General features: G+C 35.8%; 1 protein-coding gene across 1 annotated transcript in view; it reads left to right on the top strand.

The window, feature by feature from the left end:
* LOC128661431 (probable polyketide synthase 1) overlaps positions 1–6,702 on the top strand; it is a 165,368-nt gene extending 158,666 nt beyond the window's left edge. The window contains exon 7 of the mRNA XM_053715685.1: positions 943–6,702. Coding sequence (XP_053571660.1) covers positions 943–6,414 — 5,472 coding nt within the window. The 3' untranslated portion in view covers positions 6,415–6,702. The remainder of the gene's footprint in view (positions 1–942) is intronic.
* The last annotated feature ends 8,275 nt before the right edge of the window (positions 6,703–14,977 follow it).

The following is a 14,977-nucleotide window of genomic DNA, read 5'->3' as shown; positions in this document are numbered from 1 at the left end:
CAAATGATCCATACCAAGCCCTGGGCTAGCTACTGAATAATACCATAATGAACATATTTTTACTTTATCAAAAACTAAAATGTGGGGTTTACATACAGTAGCTACTAAACATTTTACATAATACATTTATATAATTTATATTGCTCTGTTTTTTTGTGCCAAGAGCTTAGCCCTCAAGTATTCACCCTTGGACATCTTTGTCCCTATTCCACAAAAATAATTATTGCTCTTGATACTCACAAAAATAAAAACCCTCTTTAAAGAACTGATTTCCCATATCACTTTAGCTATCCAGTGAAATTCATGTTTCTCTAAACTATATAGTGTTTCATTTAGATAGAAGGTGCACTAAATTTTCCACACTATCACAGCCAACCTTTGCAGACAGAATTATATTTATTGTAGACAGTAAATATTGTATTTAATGTTTTATATATTTTTCAAATAATAAGTCAAAATCTTATCAGCAATTAAGCTGAATATGGGCTTTTCTTGGGGTTCTGAAGTTGTATCACGTATCTCATTGTATTCTCTAAGCCTGTTATGCCTATAGGCCTAATGCAAGCTGATAAATTTGTAACAAAATGCACAATGCTCTTGGCACTGATAAAACCCCCCACATATGATTAACAAGAAGGGAATACAAAGTATGCAGAAAACAGGGTAATTTTATTAAAAAGGTTTAATTATCTTTCCATAGTGATATTATTTATTCCATAAAAAATCATATATTTTTATAGGAGGCAGTTCACAACTTACCAAAACTTCTAGGTATGAATTATTAAAGTTTGAATGAATTAGTCCCTAGTTTTTCTAATGATTTACATCAATAATGGTCACCTAACTGCAAATGTTAGTTTAATAGTGAGTGACGAGATAACAGTTTACTGATGGGAATATGTGAATATGTATTTATCTTTTGCTTTTTGTTTTATCTGACAGGCAAAAGAAGATTTTTGTAAGGTGTGGGGCGTTATATGTGCCAGTGCTGTAAATCAAGATGGGAGATCAGTGAGTCCTATCACCAAACCCTCACAAAACCAACAGGAAGTCCTACTGCAAAGCATCTACAGCACCATTGACCCATGTGCTGTGCAGTATGTAGAAGCACATGGTACTGGAACAACAGTAGGAGATCCAGTTGAAGCCGCCAGCATTGGAAACATGATTGGGAAAAAACGCTCCAGTAAATTAATGCCTCTAAAGATTGGGTCCGTTAAGGGGAATATCGGACACACAGAATCAGCAGCTGGAATTGCTGGTTTAATTAAAATTCTGCTTATGATGCACCATGGAGTTATTCCTTCATCCTTGCATTGTACTAAGGAATTATGTATCAGTAAATTGGATAAATATAATCTCTCAGTTCCTGTACATCCTGAAAATTGGGAGGACTCAGGAAAATATGGCAGGATGGCAGGCTTAAATAGCTTTGGTTTTGGTGGAACAAATGCTCATCTTGTCATTAAGCAGCACAAAAACAATTATTGGCAAGGTGTTTCAAACCGACAGGTTGATTTATTTATCCTATCTGCCTTTTCCTGTGAGTCACTTAAACTACTGATTGAGGACACAAAACAAAAGTTAAACAAAATGATATCTCTATCACTTCAAAATCTGGTGTACACATCTGCTTGCAGAAGAAGTCATAATAACTATAAATACAGAAAAGCATTTTTAGCCACTTCGCTTACACATTTACAGCAACAACTCGAATCAGCCAACACTGATACAGCACCAATTAAAGAAAGACCTCCGATAATCTTTGTGTTTTGTGGCAATGGTGTTAATTACAAGGGAATGTGCAAGATGTTACTGAGATATGAACCAGTTTTTAGAAATAAATGTATTGAGATAGATGAAATGCTACAGGTTTATACACCTCTTTCCATTTTAGATTTACTAGAGAGTGAATATGATGATTTCTCAAGACCAGACATTGCACAAACAATGCTCTTTACCATTCAGGTCTCATTAGTGGCTCTGCTGAGACACTGGGGAGTGAAGCCAGACACTATCATAGGACATTCAGTTGGGGAGGTTGCTGCAGCACACTGTGCAGGACTGCTTTCACTCCAGGATGCTGTTAAGGTCATTTATTACAGAAGCATGCTGCAAGCCAAAGTAACTGGAGGAAAAATGCTTGTAGTCAGCAATATACCCGTGACTGACATAGCAAGAGTTATTCAGCCTTATTCTGGAAAAATCTGTATTGCTGCTTACAACAGTCCTACGTCATGCACACTTTCTGGTGATGCAAAATCAATTGACCAAATAAACAATCAGCTAACCCAAACAAATAGCAATAGTAAAATACTACTGCACATGTTAGATGTCCCTGCCGCGTATCACAGCCACTTGATGGATCCAATATTAGAAGAGATTAAAAAAAACTTGCAAAATTTAGCAGTAGAAAAGATGGAAACAGATCTCATATCAACAGTAACTGGAAAAATAGCTTCTCAAGGGGATTTTACAACTGGTGAATATTGGTCCAAAAATATACGTGAAGCAGTTGCTTTTGAACAAGCTTTAAACACTTCTAAATCTAAAGAAAATGCCTATTTTATTGAAATAGGACCCAGAAGAACATTACAGAGATATATTAGTGAAGTTCTCGGACAACATAATAAAGTTTTGCCTGTTATACATCCAAGTACAGAATATGAGACAATATTTACCCTTCTTAGCACTCTTTTCACAGGAGGATACAATACCGACTGGAATAATATCTATGAAGCCTACAAATCTGTCCCAGCTGATATTCCCCAATATCAGTTTGACCATAGAAAGCAAGAATTCAACTATGAGAAAGTTCGCCAAGGAAACCAAAATGTAACAATCACAGCACACTCCCTGCTCCAAGGTTTAAATGAAAATATGACTGAATTCACATGCTCCGTTTCTAAAGCAACAACTCCCTATATATATGACCACAAAAATAATGGATCTGTAATAGTTCCAGGTGCATTTTATGTAGAGCTTGGTTTGGCAGCTACAATTATCAATGTGAAACTAAAAGTGCCTTTAAATTCCCTTGAAATCAGCATTGAATTTTCCAGTCCATGTGTTGTAAATCAACAATCAATTGATCTGAAAATCAAGCTAGAACAACAAAATGATGTCACAAATTTTGAAATCTTGGCCTCCAATGTTTTTGCTACAGGTCAGGTTAGAAAAAAGAAGGTACATTTGCATGAAGTAAAAAAGATATCTCTTCAGCCCATCTTGAAAAGATGTAAGTTGGTTTACACAAGAGATGAGATTTATGATGCATTGTCAAGGTTTGGATTTCAGTATGGGAGTGTTTACAAACAGCTGTCTGATATTTATTATGGAAGAGATTTAAAGGAAGGAATTACTGAAATGAACCTGAGTGAAGAGCTTAAGGAAGAAATGCATGAATACTCCATGCATCCAGTTATATTAGACTGCTTTCTTCAGATGATTGCTTGCCTTGCTGAAGAAAGTAAAGGATCTTCAGTTATCTTTCCTTCTGCCATTGGCAGTCTAACAATAATCAGACCACTTCAAGAAAAAATGTTTATTTATGCAAAACATGTAAAAAAAACTAGGAATTATTTGGAACTCTGTGGTTGTTTTACAGATGTAAATGGTTTCATATTAGCAGAAATAATAAATGCTAGGGTGACATTTGTAAGGGGACAAGATCAACTAAAGCCAAATTTATTTTTTGAAACCAGCTGGAAAAGAGTTTTAGAACCAGACAGTATAAATAAACCAGACAGGGAACCTAAAATCTTAGTTTTTGCTGACCTATCTGGTATAGGCCAACAATTAAAACAATACATTAATAGCTCGGATTATATTATTCATAACAACTGGGATTCTGCTGATACAAAACTAAAGACAAGTCATATGTTAAATAATGGATACAGTGATGTTTTGTTTATGTGGGGAATTCAGGAAGGATTCACATACCCTCTTACACAATATCTAGCAAAGTGTTGTGAGGTTTATCAGCAAGTGATCCTAGCTGTGAGAGAGAAAAAATCCAAAGCGTCTATAAGAACAGTCACCTTTCGAACAACTGAGAACACTGTGGACAATATTAACCCTGGGTTTGTTTTTGTAGGCATGACTAGAGTGTGTGTAACTGAAATGACAGATATGTCATTCCAACTGATTGACATTAGCTCCTCAAACCCTAAAACCGTGGAATCACTGGCAAAAGTAATTCAGCATTATAAATCAAGTGAATTTCCAGAAATAAGGATACATGAAGACAACATTTTAGCAAGTGAAATTGCATACACTACATATGACGTTGAAGAGCAGAGAAAATATGCAGTGCCTTTAAAAAAGACTGACATTTTCACCTTGTATAGTAAAGATCCATACAAGTTAGAAGACCTTTCTGCTGAGTTAACTGATTCCAAAATTCTGGAGCTCACAAACAAACATGTTGTGGTAGAAATTGATCAGATATCCATCCATACTGAAGACTACTTTCCTGTTAGTCTTTCCAGTTACCAGTATGGAAGAACTTTGTACTGGAACACTTTGATTAAAGATGCACACAAGCTCCTAGCTCTGGACTTCACTGGTACTGTAACATCAGTTGGTAAGAATGTCAGAAAACTTAAAGTAGGTGATCATATTGCTTCATGTTATCCAACGGTTGCATTATCTAATGTGACTCTTCCGGAAAGTGTTTGCTATCCTATTAAGAGTGTTCCAACCTTAAAAAATCTGCCCTGTATTTCATATTTCATTTTAGCATGGGAAATTTTAGGTCAGCTGCCAAAGGCAAAAAATAATTCCAAAATGGTGATCTTAACTTCTGAAGCTAATTCAATTTTATGCAAAGTTATAGAAAAGACAGCTAAGGAAAGAGGATGGGAGTTAACACAATCTACAAATAATTTCACAAATATGAAGCAGTGCAGTGCAGTTATTATTCTCCCTCCATCAGATGTCATTTCAGAAGAAGATTTGTCCCACTTGCCATTGCTTAAAGATTTGGTAATAATAAGTGACAGAATAAATCTATATGGTCTTCAGAATTTTACAGATATTTGCAGAGAGGATGTTCACATTCACATTCTCAACCCTAATAGCATTTTCCAAAAACCATACATCAAAGAGAGGTCAAAATATATCTATAAATGGTTAAAATTAATGCCTGCAGAGATGTTTCAAAGCATACCTAGCTCTGTATTCTCTGTAAGTGCAAAACATATGCCTGTTTCCACTGACAACAGTTATTTTATGGAGAAATGCTTACCTCTTGTTGTGCTGGACAAAAGGAACATTTCAAATATTCCATTGTACAAAACTCAACAAACACTTTTCAAACAAGATGCTGTTTACATTGTATCAGGTGGTCTGAGTGGTCTAGGCTTTGAAACAGTAAAGTTTATTGCACATCATGGTGGTGGAAACATTGTCACTCTCTCCAGAACAAAACCAACCCCTGAAATGGAACAACAAATAAAAATAATTCTAGATGAACAAAAGAACAGGAGAATAATCCCCCTGCAGTGTAATGTAGCTGACTGTAAAGCTGTTAAAAAAACCATGGGTTACATTGTAAAACAATTTTCAAATATTCCGGTCAAAGGGGTTTTCCACAGTGCTGTAGTCCTACACGATGGCATCCTTCCTCATCTTAATCAATCACTCTTTGAGAAAGTACTAAGCCCAAAAGTGGAAGGAGCTTTCAATCTCCACCAGGCTACAGAAAAAATGGATCTTGATTATTTTGTATGCTACTCATCTATTTCCTCATTTGTGGGAAACCCAAGTCAAGCAAATTATGCTGCTGCCAACTCATTTCTGGACATATTCTGTCAATACAGAAGAAACCAAGGTCTTTCAGGGCAGTCTATCAGTTGGGGGGCTCTTAATTTAGGATTGTTGTTTACCAAACACAATGTTCAAGAGTTGTTGCAAGCAAGAGGAATCCTTGTGCTAGAAACACAGGAGGTGCATGAATATTTGGAGAAAAGCTTAATGATAAATAATCCCCATCAAGTAATAGCCAAATTTGATTTTAAAGCAATCAATGGTACTAAGATTTTGACACTAAAAAAGAGGTTCTACAATTTGGTAACTAAAGAAATGACAGGACTGAATGAAACAGTGATACCATCAAATTTTAAGAATAACATTAAGCCAGAAGATTATATTATATCATTAGTAAGTGAACTCACAAGTGTCAGCTTAAATGATATCAAGATGGACACTTTGCTAACATCACTGGGAATTGATTCCATGATTGGCATGACAATTCAAAACCGTATCTTTCGGGAGAAAGAAATAAATATACCGCCCGTTAAACTGCTTGATCCCAGCACAACTGTGTTAATGTTAGTATTGATGATCAAAGAAAATGACAGTGACACAAAAGAAAATGAGACTACAGAAATTTTGGAACTTACAAAGTTATAAGAAAAATCATTTTAAAGAACACTATAAACTGTATGCAAACAAAGCAAATTTCAATTTGTGATAGTAGAAAAAATTCTGAAGGTTTATTATCCATTTCAGTGTATAAAAATTCTGATATCATGCTGTGTACTAATAGTATATCTATTTGTAAATAATGTATAAAAATGTAAAATACTAAAAGTGTAGTTTAAATTGTTTTAAACATAAAGGGCCAGATTACGAGTTACACGTTAGCAATATTTGGTTTATCACAGTTGTTTGTGAGCATCAGAATTAGAATGCGCATTGCAAGTTTATATTAAATTAGAACGACTACTAAAAATCAATGCACTGATGGTAGATAAGGCTCCACATAAAAATCAGACTCCCCAAGTAATCTGAAAAAATTGCTGTATGTAAAATGACTTTTTTTCTAATATGTGAGCGCCTGTGTTAAAAAACACTGGCTAAATATCTACCAAATAACAATGGACTTTGATGATATTTATATTTGTAAATATGTATATGTATACAATATGACCATGTGTAAGTAGTTTATTTAAAAAAAAAAAAAAATCGAAATGTCTGATTTTTTTTTTTTTTTTTTTTTTTTACAAATGAAAATAAAGAACTACTAGAAATACTTCAAATGTATTGATTTTTTGTCATTATAATAATACTTCACCAATAATGCTGGTTCAAAAAATAATATTTATTTAATTCACATATATCAACAAGTAACCATTTAAAAGAACATTGTGTAGTTGTATGTGTGAAATTAAAAGCGTTGGTACCAAACAATGGGGGGGATAAAAAGAAAAGTGTAATAATGTCCTAAGATTTAAAACAATCGATGTGACTAATAATAAGAACAGTTTTATGAGTCAAACTCCCATAAGTATAAAATATCAATTAGGAGTATAAGCAGCAATGGTATTTTAGTTATGCTTAAAAAACTCTAAACAATTATCTATGGCTAAAATGTATATCTAACAAGCAATGGTTTATATAAATAGTATTGCTTATACTTTTTGTAAATCAGAGAGTAGTACGTTGTGATCTCTAGTCTCTGGGACCTACCTGGTAGTAATTTTCTACTGGGAATAACAGCAGGGCTCATCAAGACATGCGAGTTGTGGATAAAAGAGCAGAAAGGCCAATGTAATAGAGGAGCTCTTCCTCTAGTTCATAAAAACAGACAAGGGGCTCCATGTACTAAGCCGTCAATTAGTCCGTCATTGTAGACGTGGATAAACTCGCCGTTACTCGTCGCGGGCGAAATGGTGTCTGCTGTCGCTATGTACTAATAATCCCCCAATAAATAGACACGTCTAGCCCGCCGCGAGCAGTGGCGGATTATTGATAAATTTGACACCTCGCTCGCCGCGACTAAGCTAATGTACTTAACTTTCAGTCGAATTGTCTGGCCAATTATTAACACGTGACATGCAAGGTGTCAGAAACATCATAGTAGTCGCGGGAAAGGAATTTTGCCCCTATAAAACTTCAACTTTTCTAAACAACTTTATTATTGTTCCAAATTTTTTGGAGAGTGATTACAGAGCGTTATTTTTTGTGATCTTTATATACAAATTGGATATGGCTTCATCTGGATCTGATACCACTTCAAAATACAAGAATCTTCACTTTTCGCATCAGCAAAACGTTGTTTTGATTGACATGATTATTGACTCTTATGATTATTTGTTTGGATGTCGTGTCAAACAGACAAAAAAATTTCGAGGAGGAAGCAGATCTGGCAAAGGATTAGCGATGCTGTTAGTGCCCACGGTCCGGAAAAAAAGATGTCGACATTTCCAGTATTCTGTCTTCTAGACCGCATTTGCATCACACGGAGAATAAACAAATACAGAAGTGTCTCCATAGCTGCCGAAATGAACAATGTAAGTACAATGCTGATATTACTGCCTTTTATATATGTCTAGACTGGCGTCTACAATGACTTTCCTATTGTTTTGTACCTTGCCCGCCACCTAAAAGGTGGCAAGGCAAAAATAACGAGGTGGGAGCGGAAATTGTCGCGAGCGGACAAATAGATTTTTTAGTACATTCGTTTTTGGCGAGTTGTTGTCAAATGTGTCTAATTACAGTGAAAATGGAGAGATAGCGAGGTTTGGTGGATAAGTACGCTCGCAACTTTAAAGATGCGAGTTTGAGCATAGTTGACGACTTTGTACATATCAGTTTGCGAGTTTTGACGTGAGATTTTTTGCGGGTAGCTCGCTGACTGCTTAGTACATGGAGCCCAAGTAGATGATGGGGCATATTAATCAAGCTCCATATGGAGCTTGATGCCCCTTGTTTCTAGCGAGCATTCAGGCTCACCAGAAACACAAAGTTATAAAGCAGCTGCTCTATAACCTGTCCGTCTGCCCTGAGGAGGCAGACAGACATCGCCGGAAATCAACCCGATCCAATATGTTCGGGTTGATTGACACCCCCTGCCCCCATGAATCTGCAGGGGGCGGCATTGCACCAGCAGTTCACAAGAACTGCTGGTGCAATGATAAATGCCGACAGCGTATGCTGTCTGCATTTACCGATGTGCTGTGGACATGATCCACAATATCGGATCATGTCTGCTCACATCTTGATAAATAGGCCCGATGTCTGAACAGGTGACATCCAGCTTATACTTAAGGAGTTAAAATCCTGAACCCTAGATACAGGTCCCTGAAGATTGATTCTGCTGATAAATTGGGAGTGTAAGAAATCTTCCGTATTAATACTCGGAACTGTTGTTATGCCCTTACCAGTACAGTTGCTGTCTCTTTAATAAGATTCTCTTTTTGAAGGCCTTATGCTGGATGCTATGTGCCTTTACGAGACAGCCTTCTCTAGTTTTATTATTTTTCTCCAGTTGTCAGTCATATTTTGTATGCGCACTAATTTGCATATTCAATTATGTTATAGGAAGTGATGTTACAAGAGGTTTGTATAAACTAAACATACACAAAACAGTGGTTTTTACCCTTTTAGGGCAAGATTACAAATGAGGCGGAAACAGTTTTGTGCTAGTGCAATCTTGTTTTCATGAGCCATTTTGATTCCCCTGATATTACAAATGCAGCAACATTGCGATTGCGCTAGTGCAAACACCTTTTACGCTTCAATCCGTTCCACGATCTAAGAGCTCTGGTATCACAAAATACCTAAACACAATATTACCCCCCCCCCATCGCAGTCATAAACGAACAACTAAACCCCCTAACTTAACTCAAATTAAAATACACAAAAATTACAAAATAAATCCATAAAAAACTTACCTGTAAAAATAAATTAAACCTTATCTACATTTACAGAAAATAAAGTCACTTTTTTTTCTCCACTTTGATATCTATGGGGAATGCGAAAATGTGAGGTTGTTTGCGCGAGTGGGGTGTTTTTTTCTTCACTTTTGTGTTTCCATTGATTTCTATTGGGGAACACATGCACGCAAAATCTCAAGCTAGTATTTGTGTGCTTTTTGGGTTATCCCTAGAGCAAAATACGTTTTTTGCAACTTGTAATATGAGCTCAACCTGAAAAGCTGGTGTGCTTAGGGACCTGACAAAAGGTAATTTCATGCCCATATAATGAAATCCTACAAATGTTTATATATTGATGACACCTGTACAAATCCTTAAGCAAATGTAACCAAGTGTTCGATTCTGATCCTGATGCTGTTTATTAATGTTTTTTCGGGTCGCAATTAGGGATGGGCGAATGTGTTTATATTCAAATTCGAATGTTAGAACGAATGTTATTGTAGAAATTCGATTTACATAATAGAATGTTGATAAGAACGAATATTCTTAAACATTCTATTATCGAATGTTATTTACAGTTTTCGAATGTCACTTTCGAATTCAAATGTGACATTCAAATTTGAATGTGACATTCTAATTCGAATATTACATTTATAAAACACAGTTGTAGACTAGAAATACTATTTCGAATTTGAATGTCACATTCAAAGTTGAATGTCACATTCAAATTCGAATATTACATTTATAAAACACAGTATTAGACTAGAAAAACTATTTCAAATTTGAATGTGACATTCAAATTCGAATGTAGCATTCAAATTTGAATATTACATTTATTAAACACAGCTGTAGACTAGAAATACTTTTTCGAATTCGAATGTGACATTCAAATTTGAATATTACATTTAAAAAAACACAGTATTAGACTAGAAATACTATTTCAAATTTAAATGTGACATTCAAATTTGAATGTAGGATTCGAATTTGAATATTACATTTATTAAACACAGTTGTAGACTAGAAATACTATTTCGAATTCGAATAAGACGCTATATTAAAGTTATTAACCCCGATACCGCCGCCCCTGCATCTCAAACACTATTTAAATATTATTAACCCCTAATCTGTCGTTCGCCCACATCGCCCCCACTATACTAAAGTTATTAAGCCCTACACCGCTGCCACTATAATAAACCTATTAACCCCTAAATTGCAATCCTCCCACAATGAAATATACTAAAGTAAACTATTAACCCCTAAACCGAAAGCCCCCCACATCACAATAAACTAATTTAAACTAAACCTAATGCCCCCTAACATTATATTAAAATTACAATTTCCCTATCTTACATTAAATTAAAACTTACCTGTCACTTTAAAAAAACTAAGTTTAAACTAACAATTAAACTAATATAATTATTAAACTAAAATTAAACTAGCAATTAAATACTAAACTACACATTAAAAAAACCTAACACTACTCTAAAAATTACAAAGTATCTAATTACAAAAAATAAAAGAGTAAATTACAAAAAATAACAAACACTAAATTACGAAAAATAACAAACTATATTTTCCAAAATAAAAAATAATTACACCTAATCTAATAGCCCTATCAAAATATAAAAGCCCACACAAAAAAAAACTAGCCTACAATAAACTACCAATAGCCCTTAAAAAAGCCTTTTGTAGGGCATTGCCCTAAGTTAAACAGCTCTTTTACCTGTAAAAAAGAAATACAAAGACCCCCCCCAACAGTAAAACCCACCACCCAACCAACCCCCCAAAATAAAAAAAACTAACTCTAAAAAAAACCTAAGCTACCCATTGCCCTGAAAAGTGTTTATTGTGGGGTGGGTTTTTTTTCAAATGGGTATTAGAATAGGAATAATGTTTATTATTTTTGATCATTTGTTTGTTATTTTGTGTTGTATTTTTTCCTTTTGGGGTGGGTTTTTATTTTTAGGTAAGGGCTTGGGCATTTCACAAAAGAGCTGAATGCCCTTTTAAGGGCAGGAAAAAGAGCTAAATGCACTTTTAAGGGCAATGCCCATACAAATGCCCTTTTCAGGGCAATGGTTAGGTTAGATTTTACTTTATTTCGTTTTTGTTATTTTTTTTTAAAGGTAGTTTTTTTATTTTTAGTAATTTTAGTGTTTGTTATTTTTTGTAATGTTAGGTTTTAGTGTAAGGTAGCTTAGGTTTTATTTCACAGGTAAGTTTGTATTTATTTTAACTAGGTAGTTAGTACATAGTTAATAACTATTTACTAACTAGTCTACCTAGTTAAAATAAATACATACCTGTGAAATAAAAATAAAACCTAAGCTAGCTACAATATAACTGTTTGTTATATTGTAGCTAGCTTAGGTTTTATTTCACAGGTATTTAGTATAAAAAGGAATTATTTAGATAAAAATTGTAAGTTTAATTTAGCTATATTTTAATTATGTAAAAGTTAGGGGGTGTTAGGTTAGGGTTAGGGTTAGTCTTAGGGTTATGTTAGGGTTAGGTTTAGGGGTTAATATAGTTCAATTTAGGTTGTTGCGATGTGGGGGGCTGGCGGTTTAGGGGTTATTTAGTGGTAGTGATGTGGGAGGCCAGAGGTTTAGGGGTTAATAGCTTTATTTAGTTGCGGTGATGTCATAGATTTACTATAGTGTAGACGATGTTGGGGTGCAGGGCAATAGGGGTTGATAACTTTAGTATAGTGGCGGCGATGTTGGGGGCAGAAGATTAGGGGTTAATGGTTTTATTCAGGTGCCGGCGATATCAGGGGCGGCAGATTAGGGGCTAATAACATTTTGTAGGTGTCAGCGATGTTGGTGGGGGGCAGATTACGGGTGTTTAGACTCAGGTTTTATGTTAGGGTGTTAGGTTTAAACGTTACTTTTTTTTCCCATAGACATCAAGGGGCTGCGTTATGGAACTTTTCTTTCCGCGATCGCAGGAATTAGACTTTTTTCTGACCCACTCTCCGCATTGATGTCTATGCGGAAAGCGTGCACGAGCATGTCAAAACAGCACTTGAATTTTGTGCGGTATGGAGCTTAAAAGCACCATATTGCACGCTCAAGCCGGATTTTTAAAAACTTTTAATGGCTGCACTTTAGGGGGTTAAATAACTTTTGTTGCATTCGTTAATTTCCCTAAAGCGCACATAACACGTAATCTAGCTGAGTTTGAGTATTCTGTTAAGCAAAATATAAGATCCTTAGGCAACATCTTGATTAAAAAGGATATCATCTTGGAGGGTTTTGATGATTGCAAGATAGATAAGAAATATATAGAAAAGAGACAATGAAAAAGATAAAGGAGAAACGGAAGGAAAAGAGTGTAGAGAAAGAGGAAGATGAAGAAATAAGAACAAAAACAGGATCCGGCTTAGAACATAAGAGAGCTGAGGGTGGGAGAAGGAAAGGGTGTGCTTTAATGCTACGGAGGGCTATGGAGGGCCTAGCTTTTTTGTCAGGTTGTTACTGGGTCTTGTGAATTAACCGTGTCCCAATAGAACTTAACATTATGAATTACATCTGTTTGTTTTAAGATAAGAGTGTTTATCTAAAGATAACAATTCTTGGGTTTGAGTTTTCCATTCATCCACTTTGGGGATCACTGTAGATTTCCATCTTCTCTCAATGAGGGATTTTGCCCCATTTAAACAAATTTGGGTGAGAAGTTGTCTGATTTTACATCTACACTTGGGTCTATCATTAAACAATACAATTATGGGGGTAAGTTTAAATGTGGGTTCCAATAGTTTAGCAAATGTTCCTTCCACATGAATCCAGAAATCTTTCAAGAGAGGACATGACCACCAGATTTGTGAATGTGTTCCGTTCTCCCCACAGCCCCTCCAGCACTGGTGGGATGCATTCCAGTAAATTAGTTTTAGCCTAGCGGGTGTGAGCTACCATCTCAATAATATTCTAATATCTGTGTGGATGGAGAAGATTTATATGTGTAGTCAAAACATTTAGCCCATTTGTTTGGTTGTATATATATTGATAGCTCCTTCTGCCCGTCCTTAGTGTAGTTTGTTAATGCCTTATAGACAAAACCGTCAATTATTCTCCTGGCTGTGGACAAGGAGCCTCTCAGAACAGTATGTTGCTTACACAGCCCCTCAAAAAGTGTGAGACATTGTAGAAGGGTTGACCTGTGTGGGGATAATTTCAACAAATGTTGTAGTTGATGGTACTTTAGCCAATTCGTATATGTACCTCCTAGTAGATTTGATAGGTCTTGAATAGGTTTCAATTTTCCATGTTGTAAAAAATTAATTATCACAGAGGAGAATCCTAGAGCTGTGTGACTAGTGTTACCAGTGGCTGTGTGAAAACTCAGCAATAACTCTGTATTTTGGATGATTGGATACATGGGGAAAAAAGAGAAAATATTCCTGGGATCTGCCTAACAATGTTGTCCCAACTACAGAAGATGTGCCTATAAAGAGGTGAGGTTTTCACTTGGACCGGTCTACAGTTAGAAGGTAACCAGCACAAGGGACTGAGCTCTAGAGCTTTAAGGATATGGGAGTCTAGCGAAACCCATGCCTTATCCTCCGTCCCTGTATGCCATTCCAAGATGCGCTGGAGTGTGTTGGCTTGATAGTATCATAATATATGAGGAACACCTAAACCGTCAATATGTCTAGATCTATATAAGGTTTTTCCCTCTACTCTGGGTTTTTGGCCTTTCCATATGAACTTATTTAGAACTGTTTGTAGTTGGGTGACAGATAAGTTAGGAAGGTTGAGTGGTAATGTTTGTAACAAGTAAAGGATACGCAGTAGTATAGACCTAACATATAAACCTTTTATGGGCTCAAAGTTGCCGGTAACCAATAACTGTCATCGGACCAATCAGTCTTCATATTTGTTATCAATAACCGACAATCTAAGTATATATTAAACACAGTTACATTACTGGGCCACCTTCTGTGTCATAGTCCAGGAAATGGTGCTTTCGGTATTAACTTTGAACAATGATTATCGCTGGTGCTAAAAAAGACTCTCACTCCAGAGCATCCCCTTATATAAAACATGATAGGGTCTTGGGGATATAACACTTAAGTCCCCATCTAGTAATGCTATACAATTTGTAAGATGTTTGTTCAGAACTCAACCGATGCCCATACGGGAGTGCTGTTGATCGGCAGGTATGGGTACACATACATCTGGCATTCCTCCCCATATAACTCTGGGTAATAGCAAAGACACAGATGGCCAAAGTCTCTTGTCCTGGTAACTCGATTAACGCCATGCCAAAGTTACTGTTATGCGGAGGGTGGGTAGAGTGACTTCTTCTGGGCC

The sequence above is a fragment of the Bombina bombina genome, chromosome 5, assembly GCF_027579735.1.
Source record: "Bombina bombina isolate aBomBom1 chromosome 5, aBomBom1.pri, whole genome shotgun sequence".
Taxonomy (NCBI): Eukaryota; Metazoa; Chordata; class Amphibia; order Anura; family Bombinatoridae; genus Bombina; species Bombina bombina.
The sequence above is the reverse complement of the archived record's forward strand: the minus strand, read 5'-3'. Positions and strand labels throughout refer to the sequence as shown.